Source organism: Hydra viridissima, unplaced genomic scaffold (assembly GCF_058129835.1).
Source record: "Hydra viridissima isolate aposymbiotic clone 2 unplaced genomic scaffold, HvirCarnegie_v1 scaffold_10, whole genome shotgun sequence".
In the NCBI taxonomy this organism is placed as follows: domain Eukaryota; kingdom Metazoa; phylum Cnidaria; class Hydrozoa; order Anthoathecata; family Hydridae; genus Hydra; species Hydra viridissima.
In genome coordinates, this window is record NW_028324309.1 from 12,168,922 (window position 1) to 12,189,083 (window position 20,162).

The 20,162-nt window shown below is 27.5% G+C and overlaps 2 protein-coding genes across 4 annotated transcripts; one reads left to right on the forward strand and one right to left on the reverse strand.

Moving 5' to 3' along the window:
• Nucleotides 1–753: 753 nt before the first annotated feature.
• Nucleotides 754–19,962, reverse strand: LOC145182049 (exonuclease mut-7 homolog). 2 transcript variants are annotated; one of them, XM_090065685.1, is made up of 19 exons: nucleotides 19,823–19,962; nucleotides 19,353–19,542; nucleotides 17,384–17,603; nucleotides 16,587–16,972; nucleotides 15,611–15,711; nucleotides 15,366–15,439; nucleotides 15,196–15,243; nucleotides 14,846–15,003; nucleotides 12,234–12,501; nucleotides 10,859–10,926; nucleotides 10,556–10,695; nucleotides 10,193–10,302; nucleotides 9,903–10,077; nucleotides 9,147–9,273; nucleotides 8,138–8,186; nucleotides 7,772–7,930; nucleotides 7,515–7,568; nucleotides 1,561–1,689; nucleotides 754–1,384 (listed from the first exon to the last, which is right to left on the reverse strand). In XM_090065685.1, the coding sequence occupies exons 1-19, from the start codon at nucleotides 19,836–19,838 to the stop codon at nucleotides 1,016–1,018; spliced, it is 2,841 nt and encodes a 946-aa protein (XP_089921811.1). In that variant the 5' UTR covers nucleotides 19,839–19,962; the 3' UTR covers nucleotides 754–1,015. The 2 variants fall into 2 exon arrangements, with proteins under 2 accessions (XP_089921811.1, XP_089921812.1); XM_090065686.1 differs by lacking the exon at nucleotides 15,196–15,243.
• On the forward strand, nucleotides 3,051–6,890 carry LOC145182048 (uncharacterized). Of its 2 annotated transcripts, XM_080057290.2 has the most exons (4): nucleotides 3,051–3,782; nucleotides 3,933–4,180; nucleotides 4,296–4,421; nucleotides 4,545–6,890. In XM_080057290.2, the coding sequence occupies exons 1-4, from the start codon at nucleotides 3,182–3,184 to the stop codon at nucleotides 6,708–6,710; spliced, it is 3,141 nt and encodes a 1,046-aa protein (XP_079913416.2). In that variant the 5' UTR covers nucleotides 3,051–3,181; the 3' UTR covers nucleotides 6,711–6,890. The 2 variants fall into 2 exon arrangements, with proteins under 2 accessions (XP_079913416.2, XP_089921810.1); XM_090065684.1 differs by lacking the exons at nucleotides 3,051–3,782; nucleotides 3,933–4,180 and having other exon boundaries at nucleotides 4,301–4,421; nucleotides 4,540–6,890.
• Nucleotides 19,963–20,162: the final 200 nt, after the last annotated feature.

Here is a 20,162-nt window from a genome sequence, read left to right on the forward strand (position 1 = left end):
ACGGGAAAAAACTTTAAAAAAAGATTTATGATTTGTCAAAACTCTGGATGAATGGACTTCCAATAAAAGTAAAAAATATGTGCCTAAACTTACACTTGAATAACTTAGTTTAATGCCTTGGAATGATGACTTTTGGCTCAATGAAGACTGAAGATGGTCTTAAAAAGATTGAAACAAAGCTTGAAGATTTCAGGTTAAAACTTAATAATGATATAGACTTTTGTTGTGACAACGTAGAAAAGGACACTGAAGAAGTTAATGATGATAATGAAACTAATTATCAAACTTCTGTTAATTAGGAAGAGTTACCACTTAACAAAGACGCTGTTGAGTTATGTGAGTTTGATGGAATTAACTCCACTATCCAAAAAAATTCACAATTGCAAGGTTTTTTATAAGGTCACTTTTTAGAAGTGATGATCTTCAACACTGCTATCTTGATGAGTTTGGGAAAAAAGTTCGGCTTAAATTTTGGATACAAAACCTATTTGGAATTCAAAGTCCAAATTGATTTCAAGATTTCTTGAAGTTGAACCAGCAGTTAGGAAAACGTTGGAGCTTTTTAATGCATCTGAAATCCTACCAACTGGAGCTGAAAACGCCTGTGAATCTAACAAAATTAAAAGATCAAGATATAACAATACCTGATAAAAAGATGCCTTTGTGCTGCTGGATGTTTTATTACTGAGTTGAGAACATCATTGAGTGGTAAGATAATTGAAACAATGTTTTTTTGGGGCTCTAACTTGAAAGTTTAGCTATGTTACGTTTTGCCATACTTATATAGTACTATCACACTAAAATGTATATAATATTTCGTTGTTTGGAAAATAACTAAAATTACTTAAAACTTTTAAGTTAACTAAGTAATTTTTAAAATTACTTAAGTAATTTTTTCCCATTACTTGAACACCCCTTGATCTGCGGTTCTCAATGATCGATTTTCGTTCCCATATTGTAGAGGTTGAAATTTTTTTAATTGATTTTCCGTTTTCTTTTCTAAATAACGAGATCTTTATCCAGGTCTACCGTAAAATGTTTTGTCTACTTCGCTTTTGTCGATGAAGTCACGGTATTCGTTTCTCAAAACGTCGTCATGCAGATTTTTCCAGTAAACCTCTCCACAGTAGCGGCAAATTTTGAAAAAGTCAATGCTTCGAAAAAACTCTTCGTAACTGTGTCTTTTCATGAAGGATAAGCACGATTCTGTTATTGCGTCCATTTGTACTTCAACATTGTTGGATAAAGTGAAGTTCGACAGATTTATGAGGTTCGATCCTGCAACAACTTTTAGAGTTTTTGAATCGCAGATGTCATGCTTTAACTTGAACGCGACATTCATTTCGTCAGAATTTACAACGACAAAGTCATTGGTGTTACAGTTCTAAATGTGTTTAAAATCTAACGCTTTAGAAATTTTAATTAAAAAACGAAGAAAAGTAGAACTTTATCATAAAGCAGTAAGAGAGAATTTTTAGTATTTTTACTAAACAATAAATAATTAAAAATAAATATTACAAATATGCAAAATTTTAACTAAAATAAAATCTTCACTCTTACTGGGCATCTCGTGAAAACATCTTCAGACCTTAATACAAGATTATAATTTGCAAATACAAACTTCACTTGTTCCATCAAAGGCCCCTCTTGAATCGACAAACAGTTTCCTTCTGGCACATGATCTCTAAGCTAATGAGAAAAGTCGAAAGAAATTGCGATAAAAAATATAAAATATCGTGTCGATTTAAAAAAGAACAAAAATAGCAACAACAAAAATCCGAGACACAAAAAAAATTTCAAGGTATAAAATATTTAGAAGAGGTAGAAACAGGGGGCACAATGCTCAGAAAAAAATGAAATGGCGCAATTCGTTTTTACTTTGAAACGTTATTATAAAAATTGAATTCGACTTGTTATAGGAAGAGTGCTTTTTTTAAAAATTTTTGTAAGTTGATATCTGAACATTTCTCCTAGGAAATCGACACAAATTGATCTTTTGAATTTCTGAATCACTCACATCCATCAATCTGTCAAATATGTTATCAAATCATCAAATATGTTATCAAATCATCAAATATGTTCAGACATTTCATCAAAACAAGAAGTTCTTCTTGATTGACACATTCGAAGGTTTCGGAGGGTTTTGTTATTTACTTCATCTGCTTCCTCATTTGTAAATCCAACTGGTAGAACACAGTTTTAAATTATTTCTTTTCCGTGAAAAATTTTTTTGTGGAATGTAGGTTTGTAGTGTGAAGTGTCAGATTGCAAACCATTGAATACAAATTCTTGATGTTTCACGACAGAAATTTCCAAACTTTTAAGCACCAACTGCAAAGCCACAAGACAAAATTCCCAAAATAATTGCTATGCATTTTACTAATTGCACTGCAGCATTACAGCTTTATACTGTTACTTCGATATTCTCAAAGGCCACTCTGGCCATATTTCCTTGTATTGTTGAATTTAACATCATTATACACTAAATCTATAAATAAAAGGTGACAATTCTAGACAATTTTAAGAAAAGTGTTTTTTGAAAAATTACTGTTTCTGAAAAAGAATCGATTTAGTTGCCATAATGAAATGGTTATTTAGTTATTTGGTTCATAAACATTAAAAACCCCTTTGAATTAGTATTTCATATACACATATTACGTTTAAAAACATAATCATGTTTTATGTCAAAAAATCCAAGTTTCTTAGTTTTGTCTTACAGAGCATATTTTGGATAGAAAAAACTTTCGGTTCTGATTTAAACAACTTTATGATATTTAAAAAAATATATATTAGGTGTTGGTAATGGTTTTTTTTTTTAGTAAAGTCGTAAATTTAGAAAAATAATTTAATTTTTTTCTCGCCACTGTTGCGCATTTTTGGGCAGAACTGACCATTGTGAGGGGGTAAGAGAAACGAGGGAGAGGAGAGAGGAAGGAGATGGAGAGAGCAAAAGAAAGAGAGAGGAATATTTAGATGGCAATTCAATTCAGTAACCATAGTTAAGTTATAAATATTTAAACAATACAGTGCACAAACCATAGAATTGCGAAGGAAATAAATTACGATATAATCACAAGAAATATTAACAAAGCATAATGCAATTTTTTTTTTGAATTTACAAAAGGTAAAAAAAATATACATAAAAAATAATAATAAAAGCAACATAACATAAAGAAAAAAAATGAGGAAAGCTCGTGTTACTCCTTTTGTTCAAACCAAGCCAGACGAGAAAACGGAAGATTTAAAAGTGTATTGCAAGGGAAAAGATTTGGTCGAAATTGAAGTGCCGTTACAAAAAAACATCGTCAAACCGTTAAACATGTTAAACGATCAACCAGAACGTGCTACACATGAACTTATTGTACATGCTAAAAACTGGAACATCTTAATTAACACAGTTCGTTTTAAAACAAATTTAGTTAGCTTTCAAAACCTAAATAGAGAGTCGAAAAAAGAGAAACTTGCCACTACAGAAAACGCCCGTTGCGGAGTCCAATACTTGTGTTTGCTGGACGAATATAATGCTTTAAATGTCAAAAACAAAGTTCAGCAAAATAAAGATAGTATGGATAAAGAAAACAAAAACGAAACTTTAATAAAATACTTTATTAATTTGGCTAGAAAAGATAACGATCAGGAAAAATTAGTCGACTTTCAACATTTAAGTGATATGTTCCAATCAGGAGTGAATATTAACACAACTGATAAACATGGACAAAGTGTGATGCATGAAGTGGCACGAATATGGCACACTGACGTGGCAAAATTTCTGTTGCTACACGGTAGTCGACTTCTTTTATAAATTTATCGAGTTTGCTGTGTTTAACTTTTTTTTTTTCTTTACGTAATTCTTTTTCTTTTTTGTAAATGTATATTTATTCTTTAACTCAATTTTATTTAATTATTAAAAATTTTCCTTTATGAAATGAAAGGTGCCAATGTTAATCAATCGGACAACTTCGGGCGAACTCCTTTACACGTAGCAAGCGCTGTTAACTTTCCAGAAATGGTTTCTTTCCTACTTGAAAACAAGGCAGATATTAACAGCAGAACATACGGCGAAGAGCAAACGCCTATTCATTATGCAGCAAAAAACGACGCTGTTGATTCCTTAAAAGTTCTATTACAGCTAGGAGCCAATATTGAGGACAAGGATTATAAACAAAGAACTCCCTTGCAGGTGAACAACATCAATGCAACTTATACTTATACAAATTATTTGCAAATTTTTAAATTTTCCTAATAAACGTCCAGTTTTGCATGAGCATTTTTGCAAATAAATTCTTCATTCATAGATAGCGGCGGAACTAGATCGATCAGCCACTGCGAGAGTGCTGATTGAGAATGGTGCAGATGCCAGTGTGTATGATGACAGCAATACAGCTGTTATGGTATTACTCATGCAAAACATGCCGATTGTCGTAAGTAAAAGTCTATTAAAAATTATTTTACGCGATGTTACATTCAAATTACTTCATACGTCGCATAAATAAAGTAAAAAACTACGTGTAAGGATGTTACGTTTTGATTTTCATTAAGTTTAGGCTCAGCTTGCTCTTAGCCAGTTCCATAACATTGATCGAGCAACACGCAGAGAACACTTTTATTTGAACTGTCTTTCTCCGCCTATTGAAGACGAAACTTGTTTTGCAAAATCCCCGCTGGAAGTAACAGTGGAAAGAAATCAGTACAGCCTGTTGCTGCATCCAGTGATAAAAGAACTCATCAAAATGAAATGGAGAAAAATAGCTAGATTAAGCGCTGTAAAAGACATCACAGTAAATTTTTTACTATGTGTGCTTTGGACAACATTGATTTGCACTAAAAAAGCAGCTAGCAAGGAAATGTATGCGGGTAGTCGAATATTCTGGCGTCCTATATTCGAAGGAATAGCAGTAATCACACTGATAATAAACATTATTATAGAAATAATTGATTTTTTTAAGTCCCAGCAAAAAACAAAAAACTATAAGCAGTGGCGCGAAGATGAAATTCGTAAAGATTTCCAGTATTGCCATGCCCGATGGCCCGACGAACAAGCATATTTAGAACGAGAGATTCAAGAGTTGAAAAATTCCAAATCATATTATGTGAAGGATTATTGGAATATTTTTGACTGGACTACTTACTCTTTAATGGGAATGATGGTGGTTTCGCACTTAGCTGACTATAGGCATCAGAGTCCCTTTACAAAAGAGACAGTGAAAGCAGTAGCATCAGCCATGATGGTGTGCATGTGGCTACGTCTTCTTAAATATGCTCGGCCTTTTAAAGCATTGGGTTTTTTTGTTGTTATGGCAGGATACGTGGTAAGAGACACTCTTAAGATCATATTTCTTGCAGGACATATATTTATCCCTTACATTGCAGCTTTTTGGATCAATTTTGGAGTTCTCGGGACTGAAGGATATACTATGGATAATTTGGAACTTGTCTATAATATATTCCAAATGGCTTTGATAGGAGATTATAAATTCGACAACATAGCTCAGAAAGATAAAATAATGGCGGAGATTTTGTGTGCAACTTATATTTTTTTGGGTGGACTTGTTTGCTTGAACCTTTTTATAGCTTTGATGTCAAACACGTTCCAGCGCGTATACGATAATGCCAAAGCAAACGCACTAATGCAGCAAGCAGCTTGCATCGTTAACAAAGAGATCAAAATGACTTACAAGAATCAACTTCAACATCGTGAATGGATAAACGAAAACTGTGCACCTCAAATTTCGTATTACGATGATAACTTTGATTCCGAAAATATCGAGTTCATGAAAAAAACAGAAGAAATCAATCAAAAACTCGATAAATTGAACAATGCAATTGAAAGCAAGAGCAATGTTAAAAGCTTGCAAGTTCAGAACGAAGATAATAACTCCAGCGAATTTTCAGAATTAAATGAGATAAACACACTGCTGAAAATGATCACTGAATTTAAACAAGAATATCGTAAATCAACGATACAAACAAGAACAGAGATTGCTGGATTAGGACTAATGTTGAAAGATCTTATTGAAGCAAACGAGTCCAGAGAGCAGAAGAGTCAAAAGAAAAAAGTAAAATATACTGAGCTGAGAAAAAAGCATAAAAAAAGCTCTAGACAAACAGAACACAGCAATCATGCATTGAAAACCTTCGAACATAAAAACTATGAATCAAGTGATGAAAAGAAACACGAGACTACAGATAGTAAAAGTAATACTCGTCAGATTAAAGATACCAATAAAAATGAGAATATAGATAATAATAACAAAACTTCAAATGAAAAACAAGATGAGAATTGTGTAAATGAGAAACTAGTAACAAAAGGAAAACATGAGACCTCACATCACTTCGCAGAAGATCAAAAGCACATATCGAAATTTGAACATTCACAGTTTAATTTTTCAGAAATAAAACATTCACCATTTGAGCCACTCCAAACTAATTATCAGTACTACGACAACCATTTACAAGATCAACAACCACAGCATCATGCGGAAGAAGTGACAACGTCCCATGAATTTTTCGAGGGGTACACGTTCCAAGGTACAGAGCCAAAACAACACGCAAGTTTTATCCAAGCAAAATGGAACAAAATATTTTCTCATATTATTTCAACCAACAATCAAGATAGCCTTGCACTTTTAGAGAATCAAAAAACCCACTCAGTGCGCATTTTACCACGTGTAAAAATTGAAGAAAGTTTACAAGAAGAAGATGAGACATAAAACTAAACGAATATTTTCTTAGCCAATGCTTTTAAAAATGAGAATTGTGATTTTTTACATAATTGCAGTACATTCATATTTTTTTATGCCTTTGAAATTAGATATGGAGTTAAATTATTAACAATTGTAATGATAATAGAATGTAGTAATTTCAAAGAAACAATTAATTCTTAAGTGCAATTCTCTCTAACTTGGTTTGCTTGACTTATCAACCAGATTTATTAGACCAGAATCAGATTTTTCTTACGCAATAAAAAAAAATCTTTCACCGAATTTCAAAGAAACTGGATGATTTATTTCATTCAGTTTCTTTAAAGTTTGACGAAAGATAATCTGATATATTCATAGTATTAAGACAGACAATCTAGTAGCAATACTGGTATAAAACTACTATTAAAAGTTTTTCAAACAATCTCTTATCTCTATTAGTTAAAATGAATCCATGTATCAATAACCTCTCACTTTGTCTATTTGACATTAAGCAAAAACAGTTAATGCTACATTTTTGTCAAAAAAAAAAAAAAAAAAAAAAAAAAAAAAAAAAAAAAAAAGAAATTTAAATTAATATATTATTCATATTATATTAATATTTTATTTATATTCAAACACTTAATAGATAATGAAACCCTAGAAAGACGTTTGTCACAGAATAATTAGAATCAATGGAAAAACATACAAAGATCAAAAATAAGACACCAAACAACCAATTGAAATGAAAATGTAATATTTAACATTAGTGAAGACCAAACAACAAAAGATTACAAATGAAAAGAGACAAAATACAAAAGATAAATAAAATCTTACCATAAAATATGACTCCCTACAAGTAAGAATTACTCTACCATCTTGATGAGCAATCTAAAGAAAGGAACGACTTACTCTGAAACATCCTAAGGGTTCAAAATTTAAGATAGGAGGTGGTTACCAGAGCTCAGTAGAAAGGTCATCAATACAAGTAATTTTAATAGAGATTTTACAGAACAAAAGGAAATATATATTTTAAATATACTGAAATAGTCTTTAGTTTCTCATAAGTAACTTATTGTCAAAAGTCAAGAAACCTGTATTATTTTAGAGTTATTACGGCTTGAAGCAATCAACGTATCTATGCCACACTTTCTCAGTTGTTTCCCTAACTCATCTAGCATTGTGTCACAGATTACTTTTAAAGTAGAAGCAGAACGAGGCATCCCTTTAACTATTGGAATTATCTTCTGAAACTATAAACCAAAATTCTTTTAAACTAGGAGCACTCTATAAATAAATAAGTTACACTAATCATGTCATAAAGAAATACTTTTTTGAGGAAAACATTCAAGAATGCATGGATTCTTGTTTATTACAATAACTTTAAACTTAGACATCAAAATTCCAAGAAATCATTTTTCACATTTATCACACAAAAAAAAAAAAATTTAAATACTTACATTAATCTTTTGTTGTTGATTTCTCTTTTCATATTTATCTTTACGTTGACTGTAAAATTAATTTTAAAAATTCTTCTTACAAAAAAGCATTTGAAAAACATGTTGCACATAACATTTCCTACATATCTCATATTGGGATTGGCAAATTTTTTAACTTGTCAAATACTAGTAAAGAGCTTAATTAAGAAGTGATCAACATGCACAACTAAAATGATCTTGATCAATTATGAAAAATATAGGTTAACAAAGTCCAGAAGACAAAATTAACCTCAAAGTGAAACACCTGATTCATTTTGCAAATGGAAAAGAAGGAAAAAAATGATGAAGATTAGATTTTTTATTATTTTAACTTTTTGACTTTTGATACAAAACAATGTTTTTATGAATATTTAGCCATATGAATACATAATTACATACTCGCATAATTTCATTAGATATTTTGTTTTCATCCATTTTTTACATAGGACAAAATAATACATATTTAGTATTATTTTGTACATTTAATGAAAGTTTTTTTATTTTCTTTTTTCTTTGTAACTTTTGTTTTTAGAAATATTTTCTTTACATTAATTATACATAAAATGTTCTCTTTTAGCAAGATGGACGTTAAGGTTTTAGTAAAACAACATTTGCCCTTCCAAGTAATCTTTTGTAAAAATATGTAATGTCATATGACTGAAGATGAATTGCTGGAATATTAAACATGGATTGCATGGAACATAGAACTTGATAATTGAAGTTATTTTATGTTACTAAATATCTTCAATGCACAAGACTTTAAAAATGAAAAAAGAGATTGCTTTTTTCATTATCTGGTTCTTCTGTGAGTGGAATAAAAAAAAATTTATTGTGAAAATTTGATAATAAGAGACAAGCATAATTAAACGAAGGAAAAGCAAAAAAAAAAAGAAAAATTGAAATAAAAGAATTTGATAAACATTTTTTAAAATCAACTAAAGAAGCATGACAAACAGTTATGCATACAAATAAAATTAAGGTTGTCACACACATTGGGACCATAGCAGGCTTTAACCATTTCATCTTAACATTTTCAATTAGATTTACTTGGATTTTCGTTTCCAAAACAATTTTCTTCAAAACAGAAAAAAGTTCCAATAAACAATAGGCATCAAGAGCTAAAGGAATAGAAGAGTTTCATCATGAACCTTATCATCATTCATTATTCATTCATTCATCATCATCATCATCATCATCATCATCATCATCATCATCATCATCATCATCATCATCATCATCATCATCATCATCATCATCATCATCATCATCATCATCATCATCATCATCATCATCATCATCATCATCATCATCATCATCATCATCATCATCATCATCATCATCATCATCATCATCATCATCATCATCATCATCATCATCATCATCATCATCATCATCATCATCATCATCATCATCATCATCATCATCATCATCATCATCATCATCATCATCATCATCATCATCATCATCATCATCATCATCATCATCATCATCATCATCATCATCATCATCATCATCATCATCATCATCATCATCATCATCATCATCATCATCATCATCATCATCATCATCATCATCATCATCATCATCATCATCATCATCATCATCATCATCATCATCATCATCATCATCATCATCATCATCATCATCATCATCATCATCATCATCATCATCATCATCATCATCATCATCATCATCATCATCGCTCATTATGAGTAAATATCAAAAAAAGGGAATAAACTATTCAAACCAGCATAACAAATCTGTTCCCTTGTTAAGGGTCGTTTATCCCAATCAGAAACTTGAAAAGTCTTGTCCAAACTTTTCCCCAACAATCGATTAATAAGCAAACTTAAACCTTTGTCACTGAGTGCGCTGTTTTGAGCAGGATACAGGTAAGGCATTGTTACTGCATGCTTTAATACCTAGACAACTCAAAAATGGTTTATTATAAAGTTTTTGTAAACAATCGTAGTCAAAAATATTAAAAGCCATTTTGTCTTTGGAAAATTATCTTAAATATGCATAATTACATCACACCTTATCACTAATTTCATGCAAATCAACCAAGTGTGAAGCGCCAAGAATGAGATCTTTCATGTATGCAAACATTCCAATTAAAATTTTCAGATCACCAACTATACCATAACCTTTTTAAGATTAAAGATTTCGGACATTAAAAAGGAAACTTTTACTTTTGATTTTAGTTTCAATTTATTCAATTAAAAACAAGAATAGTAAAGAAAAACAAGAATATTGTAGAAAGAAAAAAAAGAATATTAAAGAAAAAAAAAATATTAAAGAAAAAAAAAGAATATTAAAGAAAAAAAAAAAAAGAATATGAAAACTAATAAAAAATAACTTCAGTCTTGTTATTGTAACTAAAATCAAAATAAAATTCACCTATTTTGACAACATGCTTTGAAGTAAAAAACTTGTTGAAGAATTCTCGGAGAACATTCTCAGCTGAATCAGTAACATATAACTTAAGCATATCAACAATAAAGACCTTATCATTCACAGCCAATTGAAGTATTGAAACTCTACAAATATTTGAAAACATTTGTTTTACAAAAAACATAAGGAATAAAAAAGTATACAATCTTCAAATAGAAAAAGTAAAACTTGATTGATTTCTTTTTTTGCAAAAACTAAAATCTTCCAAAACTGTACTACACTTTTAGAAAAAATAATATGAATTACTACCTGTCTTGTTCACCAGCCCTACCAAAGGTGGGTTTCCACTCTGCATCAAATCCTATTACTTGTCCAGGCTATGTCAGTGGGAAAATAGAAAATTAACCCAGGATATCAGATATTTAGTATGAAAAATCAAATATACACTAATAAATGCACAAACAGGGCTTGAAATAAAAATAAAATTTGTTGCAATTTTTTTGAAAACTAAGAAGTAAATATACCACAAATAAATGATTAATGAATTAGTCAAGGTTTAAACATCTTGGACTGTAATCCTTTTTAATAAAAAAATTTATCTGGTTTTACCTTAGTTCAAAATGTTTCCCCCCCCCCCCCCGCCTGACCTTAAAAAAGCAAGCTGCAGACATGTGGCCAAAGAATATTAACAAAAACTAAAATAAGAATCATTGTTTCCTATTGAGCTAAGTATCATCAATTTCTCTTTAAAAAGTGATTAATCAGTACTTACTAATTATTTTTCTACAAGTAGCTGTATATATGCAGTATGTGCATCTATTACAGATTACAGCTTATAACACATTAGATATACTTATTACATGCAAAGTTGTTTAAATTTGCACAAATTTTAATAATTTTATGTTATTAACTTTGTGAACTTACTTTTGTTGTTAAATTTGTGAATATTTTTTGTTCTAAGCGAAAATCTAATGTCAAAAGTTTTGATTATAAGAATTCTGTCATTCAAAAATTGCATGTTTACTATGCAAATTGTAAGAGAGTTTTCCCTGACAAGCAGGAGCTACTTTTGTCGGAATATACTGGGAATGATACTTCATCATGGTTAATGATCCATAGAGTCATTAAAATTCAACCTATTCAATATATCATTACAAAATGTCTGAATTAGATTAGGCATTAATAGTAACTGAATAAGATGATACACAACAGAATCATCAACCTGCCCTTCTCTCACCTGTATATTAAAAGAAAAGCTCAAAAAGGCATCTGTTATGTATTCATCAAGCATGTAACTTTTTTTACTTGCAGATTGAAGCATTACAATATTTTTGACATAAATCAATGTTTAATTAGAAATAAGCTGCTTTTGTTAAACTCTTCCTTTAATTCAAAATAAAAGAACACACTTAAAATTAAAACCATTAAAATTTCTATTAACAAATATTAAAACTACTTTTATTTTAATTTTTAAAAAAGAAAAAAAAAAAAAAACTTAGTGATACTTGCAACTTTAAACAAAACTGCAAAATTTTTTTAATAAATCAAAAATCCTAGTTCACAAATTTAAGCACTACAAATAAATAAATTTAAACACCACAAATAAATAAATTTAAACACTACAAATAAATAAATTCAAAAGAAAGAATTATGTTTAAAGACTAGAATGAAGCAAAGACTGTACCTTGAACAATATTTTCTCTGCTTCTTGCAAACCAAGAACTGTATCAACAAATAAAACATCTTTTAAAGGTATTTTCAATTTGTAGAACCTATCTTCTAAACTCTTTGCTTTTTCTGTAGACAAAAATCCAGATGAAAGAGAAAACTCTATGGCTGGAGAAGACTCTAACTCTTCTTCCCAATTCTCTTCATCAATTAAGACTGTTTCTGATACTTCTTGGTCACCAGTTAAAGATTGATCAGGAGAAGAGTAAAGATCATTATAAGATCTATAAAATAAAACATTTTTCACTAAATTTATTACTATTATTATGGTTAATTTTAAATATTGACAAACACTATAGAAACAGAAAAGTAATTTCAACTGAAAGTGCCACTTAATTTATTTAAACTTTTTTTTTTAGAAGAAAAAAAAAAAAAAAATTTTAGTTTTGTTTAATATTGCCAGTTCCACTGAAAAGTTAAATATTTAATTTTTAAAGTTTTTAATGGGTTTTTCTTTATACAGCTGCGGACAAAACTACGTGAACGATTGCAAATAGTTTTTTTAATGAAATTTTCAATGTCTTAAAATAAGTTTATAGTTTAATACTATATATGGTTGGATAGAGCGTTTTTTGCTCTATAAGACTGTGTAAAGTGTATTCTCTAATAATTTGTTTAAAATTAAACATATCTATATGTTCAAAAAGCATCAAATATTTTGCGCGACAAAACCACATGAACCATTTATAAAAGCGTCATTTTTGATGCAAATTATATTATATTCACATCGAAATCAGTGCTTTTAAAAATCGTTCATGTGGTTTTGGTATTCTAAGAACTTACAATCATTTAAATTTCTCAAGATTATTCTGTTTAACATCAAAAAATTAAAAAAATTAAACTATAATGGTTTGTCAAACTGATTCAAAAATTGAAAGCTTGGTTTTGCGTTTGCGCAAAGAAGAAAAATGGTCTATTGGGCAAATTGCAGCTCATGTGAAGATGTCAAAAGGTGGAATACATACACCGAGAAAAGAGCAAAAAGATCGTTAAGAAAGGTGGTCGTCCATGTATTACAGATAAGCGGTAATATTCCTTTAATTTTATTTTTTTTAATATTTAATCTTAATAATATTAATGTTAATGTTAATTTTAATGTTTAACATTTTATTTTTTAGTACTGATCGAAAAATTGTGCGAAAATCTCTTGAGAATCCACATTTGACAGCCCCTGAAATTCGTCTGCAAACAGGCATGGAAAACGTAAGCACACGAACGATTCAAAGGCGTTTAAACGAAGGAGGTCTTTATGGGCGCAGACCTGCAAAGAAACCATTCCTTAAGCCCAGGCACGTCAAAGATCGCCTACAGTTCGCTAAAGATCACTTAAACTGGACGGTTGAAAATTGGAAAACAGTTTTGTGGTCGGATGAAAGTAAATTTAATATGGTTTGCAGCAATGGTCGAGGTTATGTTAGGCGTCCAGTAGGTAAAAGATTTGCAAAAGAGTATACAATAGGAACTGTAAAATTTGGGGGTGGCAATATAATGGTTTGGGGGTGTTTCTCCTGGGCTGGAATTGGTCCGTTGTACCGTGTAAACGGTATAATGGACCAACTACAGTACAGGGAAATATTATCTAATCAAATGTTGCCACACGCTTTAGAAAAAATGCCTCACAATTGGGTTTATCAACATGATAATGACCCTAAACATACAGCTTTGACTGTAAAAAATTGGCTCATAAATAATAGCATAACGGTTTTGAAGTGGCCTGCCCAATCTCCCGACTTAAATCCAATCGAAAATTTATGGATTGAAGTTGAGCGACGCTTGGGAGGTCGCAAATTTCAAAAACTGGATGAACTTTTTCGAGCCGTACAGTATGAATGGGAGGCATTACCAAAACAGTTACTAGAAACTCTTGTAGAATCTATGCCAAGACGGTGCAAGGCTGTTATCGATTCTAAAGGCTATGCAACTAAATATTAATGTTTGTTTTTTTTTAGAATCTATTATTTGTTGATGTTAGTAAAATTATTCTTTTATGTTTGTATAATCGTTCACGTGGTTTTGTCGCGCAAAATATTTGATGCTTTTTGAACATTTAGATATGTTTAATTTTAAACAAATTATTAGAGAATACACTTTACACAGTCTTATAGAGCAAAAAACGCTCTATCCAACCATATATAGTATTAAACTATAAACTTATTTTAAGACATTGAAAATTTCATTTAAAAAAACTATTTGCAATCGTTCGCGTAGTTTTGTCCGCAGCTGTATATGTTAAGCTTTACATATCAAAGTGTAAAAAAATTAACATTTTGAATTGCCAGAACATTTAGTCATAAATTTAGTTAAATTGTTACAGTAGTTATTTGAAGAATCTTTTCATTTCATTGACATTTTAGGAAAATGTTTTATGCAAAACCTTTCTTTTTCTTTTTTTTTTTAAATTGTTAGAAAAATATCTTTAAAAAATATTTTATCAAGTTGTTTTTTTGTTTTTTTTTTATGTAAGAAAAATATCTCGATGCATTTTATTAACAAAAATGAAAGTATAAAAGTTTATAAAAGTTTAAAAAACAAGATGAAGTGCGATATAAACACATCTGAATTGCTTACTTAACATAATCTTTCATTTCATTTAGTAGAGTATTAGGCAAGTGGGTAGGTGGGAGGAAAATCTTATGCACCCAATACATTGCAGATTTCAAGTCATTATAATCTAGGTATTTTTCAACTAACTTCTGTTGCAACCAAACTTTACCTGCAATAGCAGCCTAAAATTACACTGAACTTTAAAGTTAAGAAAAAAACCTAGAACACAAAGCTTTCCTTAAAACCTTTTAGTTAATCAGATACAAATTCATCCATGTTGACACGAGATTTTAACTTAACAAATAATTTTAACATGAGAAAAGGAAACAATTATAAACCTATTTTGAATTTAATAAAACTTTGTAAAATGTTACCTCAATCATGTTATCCCATTTCTGAATTGCAATAGGGTCACCATTTTCCTTTTCATAGATAATGCATAGAAAGCATATATCAAATAAGGAACTAAGTCTCTACTATATTTACTTGAAAAGACTTATTTCAACACATGATTTGATATTTATGCAGAGAAAGTTACACATACCTCTTTCCATCGCATGTTTATCAGATAATTTAATCCAGCTAGGTTTTTTGCTTTAAATATTTCTGGGTAATCATCTAATTAAAGTAACAAAAAATATCATTCCAAGTTTGTAAACAATTTTCAATGCACAGCAGTTCACAATTTCAAAAAAAGATTATATGATGATAAAATGAAAATAACTTTGTCATAACAACAGTAAATTGAAAAAAATCAATACATTTTGTCACAATAAAATAGAATTTAACCTGAATTTAAGTTATAATGTTTTACAGCTTTCTCCCCAACTTTGGCTAACACTTTATACTGCAACTTCAATTTGTCTTTTATTACCAGACTTTTATCAATGCTATATGTATAACCAACATTAACACACAAATACTGATAAATACAAATAATCATAAAACAACTAATGAAATAAATGTTACTGGGATGGTTAACAATCACCTTAAATATTCATTGCACATAATCATACATTTATAATTAGAATTATGTTTACATGTTTACCAGTAGATAACATTCAAATCAGAACTGTTTTGATTACATTCATACTATTAGATTAAATTGTGGAAAAAATCTTCTAATGATCAAAATCTTATGATAAAATCTTCTAATGATTACTGGAAGAATATTTTATGCAATTTAACAAAGAGATGTTGTGTATAAAATTCTTTTTAACATCTTGCAATTATATAACATCTTCCAAATGTTAGATAATTGCAAGAAGATGTTTACAAAAAATACTATTATGGAGGTAAAAATTATTTTATTATAATATTTATGAAATTTTACTATAATCTTATATTGCATTAAATTTATGCATTATATCTAAATAAAGAGAATTCAATGATTAAGATATTTATTATGAAATTACTCTTTTTTGATATTTTGCTATGATAATTTATCTTTTTTTTATTGTAACAATATTTTAACAACTTGATTTCAATTTTGACCTTAACATTCATATACACATGTTATTATATATGTACATTTTTTATTGTATATTGCATGTTAAATATTACATATGTTATTGTATATTATGTTATACATTTTGTATGCTTTTGATTTATGAACCAAATTTTAACTAAAAAGAAAAAAAGAAAGAAAGACAAGGAGAATCACAAAATCTTCTAAAAACATTAATTTAAACACCTTCAAGGTTTTCTTCACCATGAGTGTCCTATGTTAAGAACTTGTTTTTGAATAAAAAATTCAAATGTTTACCATAAATAGTCATTCCTCTCTTCATCACTCATTGTACATAATTTGTTAAGCAAATTGAGATAATCCTTTTGAAGATTTTTATCTCCATTGATGTAACCCTCAAGAACTTGCATTTGATCAAATGCCAGTAATGGCAGCATTATTTGCTCAGCAGTAAAACAGCTCTGTAAATGTAATGCCTGCACAATTATGACTGCCTCCTTAAACTTTTTGCATGTCAGGTTTTCTAACTCAATAACCTCTGCCAAAAAAGAATTATCTTTATTATCAAGTTGAAAAATCTTAGTTATAGCATTAAAGTAATTATAGCCCTTTTGATATACAAATTCTAGCGCAGATTTCTTCTGAAAATCAGCTGGCATTGGAACAAAGTCACCCATGTTTTTCTAAAAATAACAAAACTATAAAATTCATCAAAAATAAATTCAAAAAACAAAAAATGATTAAAGTAGCTGCAAAACAAAAAGTAGCTGCAACTACTGTTAAGAGAAATAAACTTCCAGAAATAGTACAAAAAATACATTGAGAATCAAATGAATGTTTTATGCAAACCAAATTGATAAAATTTTACTGAGCTAACTTAATTTTTAACATGTGAACCACAAACATAAGAAATAAAATTAACTGTATCATGTACTTATCTAATACTAAAATAAACAAATTCATATCTGAAAATCAAACATATGATCCTCAAAAAGGTGACAAAATGCAACCAAAGTATTAAAGTTATAAGAAAAAATAGTAATAATAGCAAATCCATTTAAGAACATTTTCACTTGTAAAATAAACTTGTATACTTTTAAATCTAACCACACATTCATTTCATCTAGAGCGTAGTAGATGATGGGTGTACGCTTACTATACAAATCAAAAAATGCTTTGTACATAACATGCAATAGAAAAGAGTATGGATCTGCAACATTATCAAAACTGGCATGAAATGTCTTGCGCACTAAATCATCTCTGTTACTAAGATACTTTTCTTCAATATTCTCCAGCCACTCTTGACAAGTATATCTAAAGGGATATTAGAAAATTATTTAAGATTTTAGCAAGTCCTTCATCATTGTGATAGCACAATCGATGAAAGACAGAAGCAATCTGTGTTACCAGCTTTAGAGCAGCATAGGAAAAACATTTTTATGTGCAATTTAAATTTAATAACAAAAACTTCAAATGTTTAATGTAAAAGTTTTAAAATACTAGTAATAATAATAATAAAAAGCATGAGTAATAATAATAACAATAATAATAATAACAATAATAATAATAATAATAATAATAATAATAATAATAATAATAATAATAATAATAATAATAATAATAATAATAATAATAATAATAATACTATTATTATTACTATTATTATTATTCTTCTTCTTATTATTATTATTATTATTTTGTATTATTATTATTGTTATTATTATTATTATTATTATTATTATTATTATTATTATTATTATTATTATTATTAATATTATTATTATTATTATTATTATTATTATTATTATTATTATTATTATTATTATTATTATTATTATTATTATTATTATTATTATTATTATTATTATTATTATTATTATTATTATTATTATTATTATTATTATTATTATTATTATTATTATTATTATTACTATCATTATCATTATCATTATCATTATCAATATCATTATTATTATTATTATTATTATTATTATTATTATTATTATTATTATTATTATTATTATTATTATTATTATTATTATTATTATTATTATTATTATTATTATTATTATTATTATTATTATTACTATCATTATCATTATCATTATCATTATCATTATCAATATCATTATCACTATTATTATTATTATTATTATTATTATTATTATTATTATTATTATTATTATTATTATTATTATTATTATTATTATTATTATTATTATTATTATTATTATTACTATCATTATCATTATCATTATCATTATCAATATCATTATTATTATTATTATTATTATTATTATTATTATTATTATTATTATTATTATTATTATTATTATTATTATTATTATTATTATTATTATTATTATTATTATTATTATTATTATTATTATTACTATCATTATCATTATCATTATCATTATCATTATCAATATCATTATCATTATTATTATTATTATTATTATTATTATTATTATTATTATTATTATTATTATTATTATTATTATTATTATTATTATTATTATTATTATTATTATCATTATTATTATTATTATTATCATTATTATTATTATTATTATTATTATTATTATTATTATTATTATTATTATTATTATTATTATTATTATTATTATTATTATTATTATTATTATTATTATTATTATTATTATTATCATTATTATTATTATTATTATTACTATCATTATCATTATCATTATCATTATCATTATCATTATCAATATCATTATCATTATTATTATTATTATTATTATTATTATTATTATTATTATTATTATTATTATTATTATTATTATTATTATTATTATTATTATTATTATTATTATTATTATTATTATTATTATTATTATTATTATTATTATTATTATCATTATTATTACTATTATTATTATTATTAATATTGCTAAACTATATCCTGGAAATCTGAAAAATCTATAAAATACATATACTATCTTTGCTATATTTAAAAAAACACATTTCACATTTATATTTTACTGTAATTTTTCAAAAAGACCAATAAAAAATAAATAAAAGAAAATAAATTCACACTTGGTAGATTCATTCTGTTTATTGTTACTATTAGAGACACAATCTTCATTTAAGTTATAATCAGCAACAGCTGTAACTAGCCAATTATCTTCTTCTTCTTCTTCTTCATCATCATCATCAGAAACAACATTACTACTAAGACTTACTCCAAGCTCACTGTATGAATATTTGGAAGGAGGGGGAGGGACATCTAAAAAAATAAAACATATTCATCATATAAAATAATAAATATAGACCTTATATAATTACTAACAGTCAATTAGAACTTGGACTTTTGATTATCTAACTGATTGTTAACAAATAAGTCTTATGATGTGCAAGTTTTAAGACATTGTATGAAAATTTACAGAGAACAGAGAAACGATAACAAACAAATACATAAAATGACAGAACCAAAATTAATTAAAAGACAAGTCATTATTATTTTATATATACAACAAAAAACATACTATAAAAAAAAAAGCACTTACCACATTTAAAAGCCATTTAACTGTTAATGGTGCAATTTCATATTTATAACTAAGGTATTTTTAGAAATACCTTAATCTAAAATATTAGAAAGCTTTATATACTTTTCTACTAAAGAATTACATCAGGATTTCTGGACAAATTCTAATTTCAAATTCACTGTTTTCCCACCTTAATAACATAAAAGACTTTTGACTCTAAAAACTGTCAAGTAATAGGAAACTCAACCAAAGTGAATATACCCTCAAGTCATCGAAAAGTAGACAAGTGGGGGAAAAGGAGCCAAGACTGCTTTTGATGATAATGACTTAATTGCTAACTAATTTTGTTAGTTAACTGACT

What these genes read in the sequence shown, in the direction of transcription:
- LOC145182048 (XM_080057290.2), top strand. Translation starts at nt 3,182, where the DNA reads ATGAGGAAAGCTCGTGTTACTCCTTTTGTTCAAACCAAGCCAGACGAG. An exon ending in AAAATTTCTGTTGCTACACG is followed by an intron (nt 3,783 to 3,932) that starts GTAGTCGACTTC and finishes ATGAAATGAAAG; the next exon opens with GTGCCAATGTTAATCAATCG. An exon ending in AACAAAGAACTCCCTTGCAG is followed by an intron (nt 4,181 to 4,295) that starts GTGAACAACATC and finishes CTTCATTCATAG; the next exon opens with ATAGCGGCGGAACTAGATCG.
- LOC145182049 (XM_090065685.1), bottom strand. An exon ending in ACATTATAACTTAAATTCAG is followed by an intron (nt 15,440 to 15,610) that starts GTTAAATTCTAT and finishes TACTTTAATTAG; the next exon opens with ATGATTACCCAGAAATATTT. An exon ending in GTAGGGAGTCATATTTTATG is followed by an intron (nt 1,690 to 7,514) that starts GTAAGATTTTAT and finishes TTTTCTCATTAG; the next exon opens with CTTAGAGATCATGTGCCAGA.